We start from the raw sequence: 19344 nt of genomic DNA on the forward strand, positions 1-19344 counted from the left end.
CCTCACTTGCTTACGGCCAACTCCACCTCTCACCCTTTTTCATGCTTTGGGTCAAGGAAGAAACTGATCTGATAAGTGAATGCATACACCAATGTTAAGGACTTGAGAAATTAGTCCACACTGAACTCTTTATGTTTTGAGTGGGCAAAGGATTAGCCCAGAGATTAGTGGGCAAATGATTAGCCCAGAGTGGTGGAATTTCAAACCCGAAAGGAGAAGATAGGGAAGGGGATCCCCTCCTTCACTCCCTATGGACGACAGCCCACCTGTGAGGTGAGTTGTGAGAACATTCAGCATCACATAGGCAAAACCAAAACCTAAGCTTTTTTGTCTCTGAACAACCCTGAACAAATCATCCACAAATTTAGGAACACAGCAGCCTCAAGCTGACAGCAAAAGCGTACCATGCATTCTTCTTTTCGTTCTCTGTTTTGTCCTGTGTTGCTAAAAGAGCACGCCTGTCAAAGCAGCCAGGTACGATGGGGTTCAGCACAACTAAAACTGTATAAAAAAAGGAACAGATACATTATAAGGTAATAGTACAACTCTCACATCCAGTCCCTCGCCCGTCATCTCACAAGCAAGCTGACAGCTGAGCCAGCCCACTACTGCACCGTTGATGAAAAATACTATCTCCACCCTAGTGCTACACCAGTACTAAACCTGACTTTAGCAAATTCAAAACCTCATGCTGAGCTTGAAGTATAGAGAAAGAAGAATTGTAATGGCTTTCTTCTCTCTCACCATACCCACAAGAGAGGGAAGGACAGAAAATACAAAGGGGGAGCAATAGAGAAAGACTTAGGAAGAAGGGGCCCCGTAATACAAATATAGTTCCCTTAGAAGCAGAATTATCTGATTGTCTGTCTCCCCCACTAGAACATAGGGTCCATGATGGCAAGATTTTGTGTACCTTGGTCACCAATGTATCCTCAGTGTCTGGAACATATTAGATGCTAAATGTATTCGTTGAGTGAGTGAATGAATGAGTGGAATTAGTGCTCTCAAGAAAATAAGAGGAAAAAATGCACACACACAAATTTGGTTCTACGTGCCTCTGGCCCACTTTTGAAATAGCAAGACGAATTGGACGCACTGGTCCAGAAATTATGAGAGTCTGATTATACTCCATATTTTGCCATTAAATCACTTCCTCTCTCTGAGCCTCATTTTCTCTATCTGTCAAATGGAGTTGAACCAGATGACCCCTAACGCTACTTCCAACTTTTAACATTCTGCGCTTTAAATGAAAGCCAAGCATACTTTAGAGAGAAGCAGAGGGGGAATTGAATGAACTCATTTGTGTGCAAGAAGCAGGAGCTGTTTCCTCAGATCTTACCCAATAGAGGAAAGATTTTTGTTCTTGTTGTTTTTAAATAACCTAAAAGATAAAAACCATGAGGTAGAGGAAGAGAGCTTCACAGCTTAAAGCAAACGACAACCTTTTAGAATATGGATGCCATTTAAATCAAATATAAAAGCATTGACAAACTGTCAGCCAAGGTCAAAAGTATCTTCTTATCTAAACTTGTCACCTCCTGAGGTCTCTGAGAGGTGACAGCATTTTGTTTGTGGATGCCCTGTCTGAGGTGCTAATTGTCTTCATTTCAAATGCCCTAGGCTATTCTCAAACCCAGATAGATTAAAAGGATGATGGCAAGGGTGGTTAGTTTTATAGAGTGGATTTGACATTTCAAAATCTTTTTCTCTAACCTTTCAAACCTAACTTTGTTCTTCAACTAGCTCATCTATAGGTGTGAATTCTCCTGTGACAGTGTTATGATATTGTCACCTGTGGTGAGTTTACACATTCTCTCTTACTAAAATTCACTTCCTTTACAAAAAACGAGAAAAGAAAAAAATTACAACATCTTTTTTAAAAAAAGAGCACCTCCTTTTGATAATATGTTGGTTTACCTATGAGGTTAATTTTCCTAACGCCCTTTTGTAAGTGAAAATTCAGAAACAGTGTTGTGTTTATTTAAGCCTTCTAAAAATATGTTTATTCTTTCAGCCAACATTTATGAGCATCTACTGTATGATGGACACTCTGGTAGGTAGGTACTTAGGTTAGACAGAAGAAAAGCATATACCTGGTCTCAAGTAGCTCATAGTCTAGTGAAGACAGACAAGCAAACAAACAATTACAATTAACTCAATAAGAGCTGCGATAGAGGGAAGGATGGGGCTCTAGAGGCACAGTAATGGGCCATTTAACTCAACTTACATCCTAAACCTGCACAACCTGCTCGAGACAGCAACGTCTTTATCTTTCTGTCTGTTATGTACAGTTCCTTTCACTCGTCCTAAGTTTACCTCCTTCATGACTCAGAAGGTACTCCCTAACTCTAGCTGAAACTCTGCCTGCTTCTGAGGTTTTATTCTTGGAATAATAGCTAATATATGTTAACTGAATACTACATTCCAGGCTTTCCTGCTAAGCACTTTGCATATATTATCTCATTTATTTATATCAACAACCTTATGAAGCAAATACTATTATTATCCCCATTTTACCAATGGGGAAGCCAAAACTCAGAGAGCTTGGGTAGCCTGCTCGAGGTTTCACAACTGGTCAGTGTGAGGCCTGGGATTTGAACACAGCCTGCTGACTTCAGAGCCTGTGCATCTCACCGTATCCTCTTCTGTCTCCCAATATTAATTCTGAGGTCACTGCACCGGATTGGTCAGGCTTCAGTTTCCTATCTAGCAACTGTAATTTTGACTTCTAGAATATTCTTCTCACACTTCTCAAGTGTCAAATGTTCCTATGCTCTGACTTGTAGCATGTCTATGTCTATCTATATACGCCTTATGAGATCAGATACACTGTTCTATCCTGGGCCTCGCTGGTCAGTATACCTTGGAAGGCTCTTCCAGAGTCAAGGTCTATTCGTCCAGGCTTTAGGATCTGGGATCTGGGTCATCAGCTTATCCATGCGAAGTAATACATCCCTGAGTAGTTTGTTTGTTTGACTTTTAAGTGGTCTGGACATCTTCTATCCTGGGAAGACCTGGATATACCGGTAAAGTCTTATCGCCCAATTCTTTTTCTACACCAAATGAAGGCCACTCCTAGCCAGTTTTTACTTATCTTTCCCTGTGAAGATAAAATGAAGTGACATATGTGATGTGCCTGGAAACTAAGAGACACTCAAAGTTTCTTTTTCCTACTAGTCTGTGAACTCCTAGAAGACAGGGATGATGTCGTATTCCTCTTTACATACCCAGATCCTAACACAGAATCTACACCTACTTAGCTCCCTTGCTTTCCCCTTCCTCTTTCCCTTCATAGAGAACCCTTTGCAAATTTGTCACAAGGAGCATATCATTTCTGACATTGACTTCTTTCACATTCACTGTTTATCAGTGACAATCCTGTGGTCTGCCTCATTTGGGTTTATAGAAACAACTGTTCATAACTCACATCTCAGCACCTGACAGACAAATAAATCATCATGTAGCCCTTTCGGTCTCATCAAACCCATCGCCTTTGGATTGTGTCTGAGTCTTCTTTCTACCTCCCTTCATCCTGGCTGGGGGCACTCAAGGTATGATATCAGGACAAGAAAATATCACCTCTTTGTAAGGGAGCCTCCAGCTTTCCTTGTAAAAATCTATTCTCTTTCTTGGAGGCTCAAAAATAAAGTTCTACCACTGATGCTTAAACTAAAAGATTAAAGTCCAAGAGACTATTTTATCCATACTTTTTTTTTTTTGCCTGAACATTTTTTAGGAAATCTCTGATGCTTTGAAACATGGATGACCACTTTGATCTATACACCACAAACACCAAAATTTGGCAAAGGAATGGAATGAAATGGACTTTATAAATGTTTCCCTAAGCAGCTTTGTAAATACAAATGAAATATTATAGCCCAGGGACTTCGCTGGTGGTCCAGTGGTAAAGAATCCGCCTTCCTATACAGAGGACGCAGGTTCGATCCCTGGTCAGGGAACTAAGATCCTACATGTCGTGGGGCAACTAAGCCCGTGCGACACAACTACTGAGCTTGCACGCCTCAACTAGAGCCCATGTGCCACAAACTACAGAGCCCATGCGGCTCTGGAGCCTGCGTGCCACAACTAGAGAAGAGAAAACCCGCACACCACAACGAGAGCCCGTGTGCCGCAACGAAAGATCCCACATGACTCAACGAAGATCCTGTATGCCGCAACTAATAAGACCCAACACAGCCAAAAATAAACAAAATAAATAAATAATAAATAAATCTTTAAAAAAAAATTATATCCCAGCAAGCAAAATAGCTAATGGTGGATTTCTGAATGAATTTTGCAGTTACAGATGCAACATTGGCATTATTTTTCTTTTCCTTCTCTATAATAAATATGTCATGAAAAAATGTTAGAAACATTGATCATCGGGGAGTTCAATAGTATGAGTCTTTTACAAAGCAGGTCATATATGTTCTGAAGTTTCAAAACTCTCTAGACAATATCAGGCAGTTTAGTGGTAAAAGTGTGAAATTTTCAATATTTGCTCAGTCTTTTCTTTCCTGGAACCAATATGGCTCACTGAAATGATCAAAGTAAATATACATCAAACAAAAAAATAAATGAGATTAAATATCCTAAAATTTTTACTTACAGACAAAACCCTCAGAGGGCTCTTTGTAATCATTTTATAAACACTGGAGTATGGTTTATTGCTGCCTACCAGAAAAGTAATCACAACTTTCTGCCTTGTGTGCAATTATTTTTGTAACGTAGTACAGAATGAAGAATAAGACATAAAATAGTAGATATAAACATAAAAACAAAAAGCTGCAGAATGTCACAAGTGAAACTGTAATACTACATATTATTTTGAAGTAAAACAAACTCAACTTTTCTAGCAACTGTTTCATCAAATGAGGGCACAATCTGAAACCAGCTGGCTATCATGGAAGCTTTGCAAACTAAAATGGTCCATACTGAACTTGGACTGCTCTAAAATCCTTTAGCACTTACTGGTATTTAACATGTATTAAAACTACTAGCTTTCTATACAACTTGTTCCTAACTTGTGTTTCCAAAGTTCACAGAAGTTTAAAAAGGCAGTAGTGATGGATTCTGAGGTATTGTCAGTATTACAAACAGCCTAGTAAAATGGTCCATTTGCCTGCGATTAGGCTTCATGTAACAATAATAATATTCATTGAATCCTCACAAAAATCCTAAACTTAAATGGCAAGTGGCTGCTCTTAGCTGGAATTGTATCAACCTTGTGTGAGGAAACTTTATACAGGCTTTCTTAATTTTTAAAAAAAATTTATTTATTTTTGGCCGCATTGGGTCTTCGTTGCTTCACGTGGGCTTTCTCTAGTTGCGTCGAGCAGGGACTACTCTTCGTTGTGCTACACGGGCTTCTCATTGCAGTGGCTTCTCTTGTTGCGGAGCACGGGCTCTAGGCGCGTGGGCTTCAGTAGTTGTGGCACACGGGCTCAGTAGTTGTGGCTTGTGGGCTGTAGAGCACGGGCTCAGTAGTTGTGGCGCACGGGCTTAGTTGCTCCGCGGCATGTGGGATCTTCCCGGGCCAGGGCTCGAACCCGTGTCGCCTGCATTGGCAGGCAGATTCTTAACCACTGCGCCACCAGGGAATTCCCAGCTTTCTTCATTTTAACTGAGAAAATAATCATTTATTAAATAATGCTGTTTGATGCACAGAATCCTTCGAAAACCAACATCTACAGGCCAGAAAATATGTTGGAAAAATTGAAGAAAAAAGACTGATAACTGGTGTCTGGTGTATATTTGTCTTATTTCTTCTAACAGAACAGGAGATCGCTGAGGGCAATAATGATCACCTTCACAGAGTCTAACACGCTGCCTAGTGCATAGGAAGTCTTCTTTCCACGGATGCTGTTTGCTTGATCTGTAAAGTACCATGATTTTAAAAACATCGATTCCATTACCATTTGCAACAAGAGTCTGGAGCTTTTGAAGCCTCCTTTCCCCCTACTTCCTCACTGAAAAGTATATATGCATATCTATTGGACTGTTAACAGCTGGCACAACACCCACTTAAAAACTGAGTAATTCAGACAGACTTTAGATAAGCAATCAAGATGGCCTCTACCTTAATAGTACTGAACTCGGCTCAAAGACCTTTTCATAAGGCCAGTCTGCTGAATCAGACACAAGCCACTCCTACTGCCTAAATTACCATCCCCCCACTTTTTATTTGTTTGCAGTCCTGAGATAATAAGTGGCCCTACTTACTGGCAGCCTAGATGATCACATATCCCAAAGCCTGAGAGGTTCTAAAAGATCAGCTCCTGACCACCAGACTGCCACTATGCCTCAAAGTCTCTCCATTATAGTCATTTCATTGGGCTCAGGCATTGATAATCCATGTTAACATACAAATATATTACTTAGTAAGGGTAAAAGGTTAAGGCAGTGTGATATAATGGAAAGAGCACAGACATTAGAATCAGTAAAATTTTATTTGGAAGCCAGGCTTCACCAATTCCCAAATTTGGCTATTGAGTTGCCACATCTATAAAATGGGGGTAATAATATTCACGTTGAAGAACTATTAATACAGGTGCCTATTATACCTTACAGTCACCAAAAGGGTAATGTGCTTCGAGTGCCTATAGCACATAGTAAGCACTCAATGGTATAAATGATCTTATGACCATTAATAATCCCTTATACTCATTACCACAGCATCCAGAGCAAAACCCTGAGGGCAGGGAAAGGGAACAACCACTCACTGGGCCTCAGAGAAGTTCAATGACTTGTTTAAGTTCACACAGCTAGTGAATAGAAGAGCAAGTATCTGAACTCAGGTCTCTCTAATTCCAAAGCCCAGGTTCTTGCCTAAGAAACCTCCTGCCTTTTCTTGTGTGTACCCATTCGAGAAGAAAGTAGTGATTTGACAGCCTCAGTTATTCAGGTTGCTTTGGAAAAAGTCAGCCCTAAAAGACTGTAACCATATTAAACTATATAAAAGCTATGCACAGGGTGAGTGCTCTCATGTAGACCTAAAAAGGCACGCCAATGAACAGCAGAGTCCATTTGAAACCATAAATTGAAGCAAATGTAGTGAGATCTAAAATGATCTGCTGGTACACCAAAATAGATTATGCTGGAAAATTCCCAAGTCGCATCTTCCCAGAATTCTACAGAGCTATCAGCATACACAAGCGTATCACAAAGCCATTCTCCAACCCAGAAAGCCTAGCTTTGGGTTGATGTCCCTGACGGTCCCCTTCCTCCCCAGCACCCTCCCGACTTACCCAGGCCTCCTGGTAATCAGGACTCCGAGGGAAGAGAGAATGCTGGTGGGTCAGGTTCACGTCTGTTCTCTGCCCCTTCCCTCTCTCTACCCCAAGCAGGTAGCCAGACTCTACCCCCCTTTGCCTCAGGGAACATTTGTCTTGTTAGCTGACTGTCTACGCCTGGCTGTTCTCCAGAATCCTGAGCATCTTGATGGGGTTCTGCATAGGAGGGAGGGGGCAGTGCCTCGCAGGGCAGAAACGCAGGAGGGAAACTTCTGCTCAAGGGACCTCTGGGATACAGGGCCTCAGGGAAATGGCTTCTCGGTGCATGCAGGGAGGCTGGACACCAGGCATTAGGGCTCCCAGCCTAGGCAGAAACCCCCTCCTCACCTCACCTCTCGTGCCCCACGGGCCCAGGAGTAGTAGAGATGCCCACCTTCAAGGAACAGCGGGGACTGGACAGTGAGGGGAGCAGGGACAGTCACAATGGATTGAAGACCCTGTAGAAGGCCCTCCCCCTCCCATTCTTGAGTAACTCACAGGAAGAGGAGGGGCCCTTCAATAGCGAATGAGATTGGATTTTCCGTTACCTCAGTGGGATGGAGGGAAAATGCAGATTCAAACTGCCGCTTCTGAGCAAACCTGCCCCGAGGTACACAGAAGACACGGCAAGTAAGTGCACACTCTTTGTTGCTAGTTAGAATCAGAAAACCTCTGACAAAGGTTGAGCTTGGTGAGCTGGAATCTCCTGGGGAACTCGAGGACACCTTTTGCTCAGACTGGAGGCTGATCTGACTTCCCACCCGTGGGCTCCACTTGCCTCTGAGAAGCTGGCAGAGAACACACCAAGTGGAAGAGAAGGGCCCAGGAGCATTCTCAAGAGTGCTTGTCCCAGTCCAGTTCTATTCTTAATCCAACTAGTCCTCCCAAGAGAAGCGCCATCCATAGCACGATGTCTGTCCTTGGAATCCATTTAGTTCTTCATTCACTGACCAGAAAGGGGCTTGGGATGGTGGCTGCCTGAAGCTGAGGCCTCAAACACTCCCCCAAGCACCATCCTTCTTTAAGACAGTCGCCCAGTGGTCTTTCAGGCAACCAGGAGACCAGCTGTCCCTCTCAAGGGAGGAAATCAGGAGAGTATCAGAAAAGTCCTGCCTGCAATTTTGTTAGGGCCACTTTTCCACTCTTTGCCGCTACTCATTTGTCTCACATGGGACCAGTGAGATGAGCAGTTCGGCAATCAAGTCCTTCCAATTAAAGTCTCTTTGTTGCCCCCGGAACTGCAAAAATATCTGGATGTTGTATCAATTAGGTTTACCTGAAGGTTACAATACATGCAAGACAAATAAGTCACCTCTGATCTGTGATGTATCTCAAATTATGGTCTCTCCTGTCATCTAACCAAACTCACTAAAAAGAGTTATGTGTGCACTAGATAATACCATATAATTCTAGCTCTTATCATACACTAGGCAATAACTATTTAATTACTTACATGAAAACCAACAAACTTGCTATCATCTATAGTATTTAACACTGCAACCCCCCACCAACACTTCTGAATTAATTCCATGTCCCAACAGAGAAATTAAATCCTAACAAAATTATTTTGCCCCCCTTTTCCCCCTAATAAGTGCCAAAGCATCTCTTCTTCCCTGACTTCTCACTCTTCTTGGCTTCAGCCAGTGGTGGGGGAATGGGGGTCTCACTGAGGTGTAGGTCAGTCAGAAATGAAGTTATTTCTTTAGGCTCTTGGAAGATCTTCTAATGGGATAGGTTCAGATTCTTCAGCAACAAGCATATTCTGTTGGGCTCAGAGACACAAAAATAGGCCCTCACCTATAAAACTTAAAAACAAGAAGAAAACATGAACACTGCAGTAGGTTACAAAGGAACAACAGCATTTTCAAGGAAAAGCAGTGCTCCTAAAATTCCTTATAGCTTATAACCAAAAACACATGGCTGTTCCCAGGCAAAGACATGGTGTTTTCAGGAAAAGAAGGTTAATAAAACAGACATGAGTGAAAAAGAAAATAAATTCTTCATGACTTCAGCATCTCCAGGGTGTCAACGAATTAGCGTCAGCCATCCAGAATCCAGCACCTGCAAACTTACAAGAAATAAGGAGAAATCCCTTAATTTAAAAGTGTGATACTCAAAGTAGTATATCTTTGTTAAAATAAATGTACAAAATTAGAATATAAATGTGTGTGTATATATATTTGTGTGTGTACTCAGATGATAAAAATTGCTTAATTTGGGTAATGGGATAATGAATTATTTTATTTTATTTTCTATTTCATGATTTTGGTTTTCTGTGAAGTAAATGAATTACTTTTTGATCAAAAGAGGGGGGGTTGGGGTTTCCCTGGCGGCGCAGCGGTTGAGAGTCCGCCTGCCGATGCAGGGGACACGGGTTCGTGCCCCGGTCCGGGAAGATCCCACGTGTCGCGGAGCGGCTGGGCCCGTGAGCCATGGCCGCTGCGCCTGCGCGTCCGGAGCCTGTGCTCCGCAACGGGAGAGGCCCGCGTAACGCAAAAAAAAAAAAAAAAAAAAAAAAAAAAAAAAAAAAGAGAGAGGGGGTTGTTAGGAAATTGGTTTTTCTTTGGAGTGTTTCCATTCTTACTTACCGTCCTGAAATTAGTGGGTTTGTCCTGGGTCCGGGCCTCCACTCTCAACTGCCTTGTAGACTTTCTTGCATTTATAGCACGGCTTGCGCAATGGAAAATTCATGGCTTTACACCGTGGGCACTCGCAACTCTTAGGACTGACGTATGAGGCAGGCGTCCCCTGATGCTGGGAACCTGAGGCTTGTTTCCGTTTTGGTTGCTTGGCCTTCTTTCCCTGAGGCTGCTGTTTCTTTGGTTTTTTTCTCACATCACGGCTTGTGCTGCGTCCCAGGGGAGATGTCCCCTGGGAATTCTCTGGACCTTCTTCTTGGTTGTGGCTCTCGCTCTTCCCCAGGGGGTACTTTTCCTGGGGCAGCACTGGACATTCGTTCTGGCTGTGGCTCCTGCTGTCTCCCAGGGGGGCTGTCTCCCGGGGCCTCCCAGGATCTTCTTCCTGGCTGCAGCTTCTGCTGTAGTAATGGGCCCCCAGGGAGGGCATCTGCCCCCAGGGAGGGTAATCTGCCCCCAGGGAGGGCATCCCCTGGGGACCCACAGGATCTTCCTCTAGTCTGTGGCTTCCGCTGTCCTCCAGGGAATATTCCCCCTGGAGGTTCTCAGAATATTCCTCCTGGCCACAGTAATTCCAGTCATACGGTAGGGCCATCTCTTCCTGGGCCCACAGGCCAAGTGGGTAGGTTCCCGGAGTAGAGTTCTGGGGTATGACTGATGCTATTGTTGCTGCTGCCGCGGCTGCTCCCTCCATAACTGCTGAGGATGGTAAAGATGTCGAGCACTGGCATCCCGCTGGGAATGGCACGTGGAATGGGAATGGCTGTGGCACCAGCACTGGCACAGGGTGTTGCATCACCTGGGCCCAGAGGCTCTGGGATCCCGGTACATAATCCCCAGCTGCTGGGGCTGCCATCTGGCCCTCTGACTGAGGCATACCCTGTGCCCCCGTAGCTACCATATTGCCCAGTTCCCCTGGATCCATGGTCCATGCTGTGGCCCCAAGCTCCTCAGGTCGAGGCTGAGGCACCACTTCATGGGCCAATGGGGCTACATGGACCGGTCTCTCGAGCTGGAGCAGCTGCCCATGCAACATATCTCGCTCATCCAATGCCTGCTGCCAGGCGGCCCACGTGCCTCGTAGCTGCACTGCTGCCTCCTCGCGCTCCTCGCGCAGGCGCCACAGCTCGGCGGAGAGGGCCCAGGAAACCGCCTCGTGTTCCTCTACCTTCTCCTGGAGCCACCAAACCCAGTGCGCCTGCTGCGCCTGCTGCTCCTGCTGCCTCGCGGCCACACGCACGCTCAAGGCCAGCGCGCTCCAGGCACAGGCCCTCTTGAGGGTGCACGGCACCTGCGGGTCAGCGATGATGACGCGCAGCGCATCCTCTACCTCATTCCAGGGCCGCGAGGAGAAGGCCACGTAGAAATCGGGGCCGCCCCCATTCATGAGGACTTCATTGTTGATGAATCTGATCACCTCGTTGTGGCGGAACCCGCTGGCATGGTCCCCAAAGTCCACGGCCATGGCCGCTGCGGCCTAGTCAACCAACCGCCTCACGGGAGATGCCGCCCGCCCCCGCCGCCCCCGCCGCCCCCGCCGCCGCCGCCGCCGCCGCCGGTAAAGCCCCTCACCTCCCGGCTCAGTCCTCCTTCAGTTCTAGCCCAGTCCTGGCCTCCTCCTCGGCCTCTTTCCTCTGTCACGGTCCGGCTTTCCTCACAGAAAGTAAAGCAGATCCCCTCACCGCGCCAACCCCTGCCGGCCGACGGCGTGACACGTCACAGGAGAGGACATGTCACAGGCGAGCACCGAGTGACCCCGCAAGGCCTGCTGGGACTAACCTCGCTGCCAGAGCCCCCCTTCCGGGTGAGCAGGCCGGAAGCTGCACTGGGTGCCACAGTGAACCTTTAGAAGGCGTTACTGTTTCTAAGAATTTCAGAAGAACAATATCCAGCACGGTGGAATGAATTCCTAACTGGGTGGATCTGCATAGGTGGGTGCAGTTCTACTTTCGTCTCAGCTTCATCTTAGTTCTTAGATACACTTCAGACCTTGAATACAGTCAGTCCCACTGTCAGCACACTTCCCTCAGCATCCTGAACAGGTGAACTTAGAATCCTTGTCATCAAGAAAATCCGGGGAATGAGCCATGAATTTTTCCTGAACTCTCCCTATAATTTCACTCTCATGTTTACCTGATCAACTCTGTTCTCAGAAGGTGTCTCTCTTATTCTAAACTAAATGCTTCTCTCATGATCTGTGTTTTCCATACAGGAAATGCTAAAGGAGTTCTGCAGGCAGCCCTAAATGGTAACTGGAATCCACACAAAGAAATAAAGCGCACACTAAAGGTAACTACCTAGGTAAATACAAAAGACAGTATTACTGTATTTTGTGACTCCTCTTTTTTAATATAGGACTTAAAACATGACCGCATAAAACAATACAAATCTGTCTTCGTGGGCACACAACGTATAAAGGTGTCATTTGTGGCAGTAACAACATAAAGGGGGTGGAGCTATACAGGAGCAAAGGTTTTGTATACTGTTGAAATTGTTTGTATTAATCCAAAATATACTGTTATAAGTTAACATGTTAGTTGTAATCCCCAGAGCAACCACTAAGAAAATAACTTAAAAATATACAGAAAAGAAAATGAAAAGGAAATCAAAAAGGTAAACTACAAAAAAAGAAAAGAAAGAAAAAAATCAATGAAACCCAAAACAAGGCAGTAATGGAGGAATGGGGGGAGATATGACATGTTAGAAAAAAAATAGCAAAATGTCAGAAGTCCTTCCTTATCAGTAATTATATTAAATGCAAATAGATTAAACTCCAGTTAACAGGCAGAGATTGGCAAAATGGATACTTTTTTAAAAACATGATCTAAATGTATATTATCTACAAGAGATTCATTTTGGATTCAAAGACTTGAATTGGTTGCAAGTAAAAAGATAGAAAAGGCTATTCTGTACAAACAGTAATTAATTAAGAGCTAGAGCAGCTCTCCAAATATCAAAGTATACTTTAAGACAAAAATTAGGATTAAAAAAGAGGATATTATATAATGTTAAAAAAAGGGTCAATCCACTTAGGAAACAAACTCTTAGTTACCAAAGGGGAAAGACAGTGAGAGGGAGGGATAAATTAGGAGTATGGGATTAACAGATACACACTATCACTTATAAAATAAACAAGGATTTACTGTATAGTACAGGGAACTATAATCAATATCTTGTAATAACCTATAATGGAAAAGAATCTGAAAAAAGTATATATATATATATATATATATATATATATATATATATATATATATAAAACTGAATCACTTTGCTGTATACCTGAAACTAACACAATAGTGTAAATCAACTAAACTTCAATAAAATAAAATAAAAAATTTAAAGGGTCAATCCATCAAGAAGGTATGTCAGGGCTTCCCTGGTGGCGCAGTGTTTGAGAATCCGCCTGCCGATGGAGGGGACACAGTTTGTGCCCCGGTCCGGGAAGATCCCACATGCCGCAGAGCGGCTGGGCCTGTGAACCATGGCTGCTGAGCCTGCACGTCCGAAGCCTGTGCTCCACAACGGGAGAGGCCACAACAGTGAGAGGCCCGCATACCACACACAAAAAAATAATAATAAAGAAGGTATGTCAATTATAAATATATGTGCACCTTATATATGCACCTAAAAACGGAGTCCCAAAATACAAGCCAAAAGTAGACAGAATTGAGGGGAGATAGAGGCAGTTCTACAGTAAGAGTTGGAGACTTCAGTACTCCATTTTCCATAATTTATAGAAAGACTTGATAGAAGATCAAGAAGGAAATACAAGACTTGAAAAACACTATAAACCAAATAGACTTAACAAACATCTGTGGAATAGTCAACCCCAAAACAGCACACTACATATTCCTCATAAGTGCACATAAAAGATTCTCCAGGATAAACCTTTTGTTAGGCCACAAAACAAGTTTCAATAAATTTATGAAGATTGAAATCATACTAAGTATGTCCTCTGACCACAATGGAATGAAATCAGAAATTAATAACAGAAGGAAATTTGCAAAATATACAAATATGTGAATATTAAATAACTCTACTAAATAACTATTGGGTCAAAGAAAAAAATAACAAGGAAAATTAGAAAATATATTGAGATTAATGAAAACAAAAACACAACATACCCAAACTAATGGGACTCAGTGAAAGCAGTGCTCAGAGGGAAATTTATAGCTACAAATGCCTACGTTTGAAAAAAGAAACATATCAAATTAATAACCTAACTAGCCCACCTTAAGGAATTGGAAAAAGGAGAGAAAACTAAACCCAAAGCAAGCAGAAAAAAGGAAATAAAAATTAGAATGGAGATAAACAAAATAGAGAAGAGAAAAAACAATAGAAAAAAATGAAACAATAAATGGTTCTTCAGAAGGATCAACAAAATTGACAAACAAATGGACTGTTCAAGAAAAAAAAAGATTCAAATTACTAAAATCTGGAATGAATGTGGGACATTTACCATCAACCTTACAGAAATAAAAAATACTATGAACAATTATATGCCAACAAATTAGATACCTAGATGAAATGGACATATTCCTAGAAACACAAAAACTACCAAAACAGATTCAAGAAGAAATAGAAAATCTGAACAGACCTATAAGAAGTACAGAGATTGAGTAAGTAACCAAAAACCTGCCAACACAGAAAAGCCCAGGACCAAACAGCTTCCCTGGTGAATTCTACCAAATATTTAAAGAGGAATTAACAGAAATCTTTCTCAGGCTCTTCTAAACATATAAGAGGAGGGAACACTTTCTAACTCATTAATGAGACTAGTATTATGTTGTTACCAAAACCAGACAAAGACATCACAAGAATAGAAAACTATAGACCAATATCCTTTATAGATATAGGTGTAAAACTTAACCAGATACTAGCAAATGGAATCCAGCAGCACATTAAAATAATTATAAAACATGACTAAATGGGATTTATCTCAGGAAAACAAGGATGGCTCAATAAATATTGATGTAAAACACCATATTACTAGAAAGAAGGAAAAAACCCACATGATCATCTAATAGATACCAAAAAAACTTTTGAAAAAATGCAACACACTTTCATGAGAAAAAAAAAAAAAAACTCAAAGAACAAAATAAAAAGGAATGTCCTCAACCTGATAAAGGGCATTTATGAAAAACCCACAGCTAACATTATACTCCATGGTGAAAGACTCAAAGCTTCCCCGCTAAGATCAGGAACAGATAAGAATGCCAGTTCTACCACTGCTGTTCAACATTGTCCTAGAACGTCTAGCCAGAGAAATTAGGCGGGAAAAAGAAAAGCTGACCAGATCAGAAAGGAATAAGTAACACTGTTTCTCTTTATAAAGGACATGATCCTATATAGAGAAATTCCCAAAGAATCCACAAGAAAGTTACTAAAACTAATAAACAAATTCAGCACAGTGGCAGGGTACAGGATCAACATGCCAAAATCAGTGGTATCTCTGTACGCTAGCAATTAGCGATTCCATTTCCAGAAAATTAAGAAAATAATTTCACTTTCAATACTATCAAAAGAATGAAATACTTAGGAATAAATTTAACCAAAGAGGTACAAGGCTTATACACTGAAAACCACAAAACATTGCTGAATGTGAAGGAAACCTAAGTAAATGGAAAGACATCTCATGTTCATGAATTGGGATGTCAAAGTGATCTACAGATTCAATGCAGTGCCCCAACAGACACTTTTCTTTTCTCGCAAAAATGTACAAGCTGATCCTAAAATTAACATGGAATTTCAAGGGACCCTAATAGCTAAAGCAATCTTTAAAAAGAAGAATAGGGACTTCCCTGGCAGCCCAGTGTTTAAGAATCCACGCTTCCACTGCAGGGGGCCCGGGTTGGATCCTGGGTCAGGGAACTAAGATCTCGCATGCGGTGCAGTGCGGCCAGAAAAAAAGAATAAAGTTGTAGGATTCATGCTTTCATACTTCCTGATTTCAAAACTTACAAGGTTAGAGTATCAAAACAGAGTGATACTGGCATAAAGATAGACATGCAGATCAATGGCATAGAGTTGAGAGTCCATAAATAAATCTTTCATCTCTGGTCAATTGATTTTTGACAAGGGCACCAAGACCAGCCAATGGGAAAGGAATAGTCTCTTCAACAAATGGTTTGGAGATAACTGGCTATCCACCGGTAAAAGAATGAAGGTAGACTATTACCTCAGCTCATATACAAAAATTAACTCAATTTTTTGGTTTTGTCTGTTGTTGCTGCTTGTTATTGTCATTTTAGTTACTTTTCTAAATTATTTTTGTAAAATTTCCATTTATCATATGTGGCCACTGAAATCTGTGTTCCATTAGTTTAGTGGTCAACTAGTGTATTGACAGAGTATCTATAAACACCTAAAGCCCAATAATATTTTTTAAAAGAATTTTTAAAACTCTCCCCACTCTGAAGATTGTCTGGGTTGGGACACGCCTTCAATGCTTAGCCAGGCTATTTACAATACTGCCCTCACCTTTACTTCCTGCTTGTGCAAAGCCTGAAGGTTAGCCAGAGGTGAAAGTTTAGGATCTTTTCTGAGGGTTAGGCCTTTTCTGAACATGTGTCCAGTCTTGGGCATATGCATGGCCTTCTCAATTCCCTGACTTAAGCAGGAGCTTTTAAAAACCCTCACTCCCTTGTAGATTTCCTCTCCCAAATTCTTTCTTACCAGGCTTTTTGATCTGTCTCTTGCTTGTCCTGACTGCTATCCCTTGCCCCAAGCTGCTCTGGCCAATACTTTTGCCTTCAAGTGCTTTTGGCAAATGCCACTTGGGAAGCCACCCCAGACCTGGGAATGCTCTGAACTGGGTGAAACAAAGGCAAGCCCTTGTGTGCCAGTCCTTCCAGGAGCCACTAGACAGATTGAAATAAACAACCACAATTCTTTGAGAATAAGGTCTGTAATTGTTCCCTCAGGTACTCGGCAACCTGCACCAGGGGTACAGGCTGCTGTCTTCATGGCTGCCTCCCATCTGGTGTGTGGAGAAGGGTTGGTAGACAATTTAAAACACCAGAGAACTCTCTTGCTGCAATGCAGCAGCTTCTTTCTTCGTTAAGCTTTCCCCTGGTTGTTATAAGTTTTCAACTAGACTCCAGAGTTCTGTAAAAGTTGATTCTGACAGGTTTTGCCAGCTCATTAGTTGCTTTAATGGAGGGATGGAGCCCTGGGGTTCCCTACTCTGTCATTTTTGGTATAAAGAAAGCTATCATAGCCCCAAACCATTAATAATCCAAGTAAGATTAATTTCATCTCCTTGTCATCTCTCATTCATCCTTCCAGCTCAGCTATCACCTCCTCCAGGAAGACCACTCTACAAGCCATACTGTAGTTAGTTTTTTATTCTTCTTTTTCACCAACTAGACCTAGTTGCTCCAGAGCAGAGACTGTATCCTTTCATTTCTGGATCGCTAGCACCAAACATAGTTCTACTTACATGATAGCGCTTATAAATGCCAAAGGGAAGGAACAACAGAATAATGGAAGATGGGGGGAAAGAAAGAGGGAGAAACTGACGATTCCATGACTTCTATAATCCTGTTTAAAATTCAAACTGAAACCTATAAGGGGATGTCCTTGTCATGGTTTCAATTTTTTAAAAAAGTAATTTTGGGAATTCCCTGGTGGTCCAGTGGTTAGGATTCTGTGATGCGACCACCACCTCCCCCAAAAAAGTAATTTTGTTATAGACATACACATCCCTAAAGAAAAAAATTCACCATAGCCAAACTGATGCATGTATCTTGTGGGGAAGTGCTTTCATACAATGTTAAACTTTATAACAACGTCAAACTATTTTTAAATTAATGCAACAACACTTCATAAATGCCAAGGTATTTTAAAATTATTAAATTTAAGATACATTTGACCTTTAAGACCTTTATGGAATCAATTTCCACTGTATTGAAACAGGAAAGTGATAGATAATGGCCTGTAAAGTGAGATTTTAAAAGTAACCTGAGTTATCATTCTTGATGAAACAATGATAACATCACAAATACCACCACACTTTACTTTGCAGGTGTGCAAGTTTGCAAAGTGCGAATATATGTTTACAAGAGAATAGAACAATTCAATTGCATAAATTAATCAATCTGAGAAACCACATTAAAAACATAGCTAATTTTTACATGATTTTCAGTAAGTTCATATACTTTCAATTTTAGTGTAACCTCTGTCACAAAGCCTTCATAACAACTTTAAATGATAATCATTGATGATAAAGGAAGGAAAATAACATTTTAAAGTTCATCATATTAGTATGTATCTACGCTTGTGCAGATTTAATCTCCCAGGAATCAGAGGTGGTAAATAGAATAGAGAAAAAGCGTATACAGTAAATATAAGCTATATATGCTGAGTACTGAGGAACAGTTTTATACTGCTTTAGGAAAATTTACACCTTTTATTACGTAGGCTTTCTTTTCTTGTACTTTGCACCCACAGTGACCTCTGTGATATAACTGCCCAGAAGATGCCAAAAGAAAAGAGAGGAGGCACCTGGGCAGTTAATCTCAGAAATACTAGAGCCACGTTCCCTGAATTCTTTTCCCCATGTGAGCACAATACATGGGCAGGAAACCATAGTAGATAATCAACCCAAGTGTGAGCAATAGCTGAACACAATATCACATTGTAAGTAAACATAGATTACAATTAATTTCATCTGACCCATATTGACAACTTGCATAGTTATTATCGTCTATATGGTAAAATTAGCCACGAAGAGTAAGCAGATTCTGTAAATCCATTTTACACAAACTGCACTTTTGTATTTCCTTTCTCCATGTTAGTTCTCAAGTATCTGTAAGTGACATCACTATTGAACATTTTCCCTGAAATCACTCACAATTTTATGTCTTCCTACCCCCATTCCCACCACAAACACACTCATATACACAACCTCTTACATCTGCTCACATTCCAAGGTGCCCTGGAGAACTCAAGGAGGCAGGAACTCTGGGGCATTAAGCTCCAGCTGACTGACTGGCTGGCAAGTCATGCTTGGATCACCACACTTGGAGGAGAGGGCAAGGACAGATGAGCCATCAGCCAAGTGCCGCGGTGTGAAACAAAAAGGAATGGACTCTCAGCCCCCAAGGATCTGAGAGTCTTAAGGTTGGTACAGAAGGTAGGGGGCTGAAGCAGAAGGGGAGGAACCAAGTAAGTGGCAGATCTGTGAGCAGCTAGTTATCTCAGGGCAAGCACAGGCTGACTGGTACAGAAAAACTGGGGATGCAGCCTTCGGGAAGAATCACTGGACTGGATTTGGAGGAAATTGACAGGCCCTTTTTGCCCTAGCAGTTCTTAGAAATAGCTTACCAAGAGCACCATCTCCAAAATACATTTATATTATTAATATAAATTCATTTATACTAGAGTGTAAAATGACTACTGCTCTGGTTTTGATCTGATGGCAAGGAGGAGAC

The 19344-nt window shown here is 42.0% G+C and overlaps 1 protein-coding gene across 1 annotated transcript; it reads right to left on the reverse strand.

Annotated features, from left to right (window-relative positions):
- Window positions 1-9869: 9869 nt before the first annotated feature.
- On the reverse strand, window positions 9870-11372 carry LOC136793376 (putative testis-expressed protein 13C). The gene has a single exon (XM_067023152.1). It carries the CDS (start codon window positions 11370-11372, stop codon window positions 9870-9872), a length of 1503 nt encoding a protein of 500 aa, XP_066879253.1.
- Between the last annotated feature and the right edge of the window lie 7972 nt (window positions 11373-19344).

This window comes from Kogia breviceps, chromosome X, assembly GCF_026419965.1.
Source record: "Kogia breviceps isolate mKogBre1 chromosome X, mKogBre1 haplotype 1, whole genome shotgun sequence".
In the NCBI taxonomy this organism is placed as follows: domain Eukaryota; kingdom Metazoa; phylum Chordata; class Mammalia; order Artiodactyla; family Physeteridae; genus Kogia; species Kogia breviceps.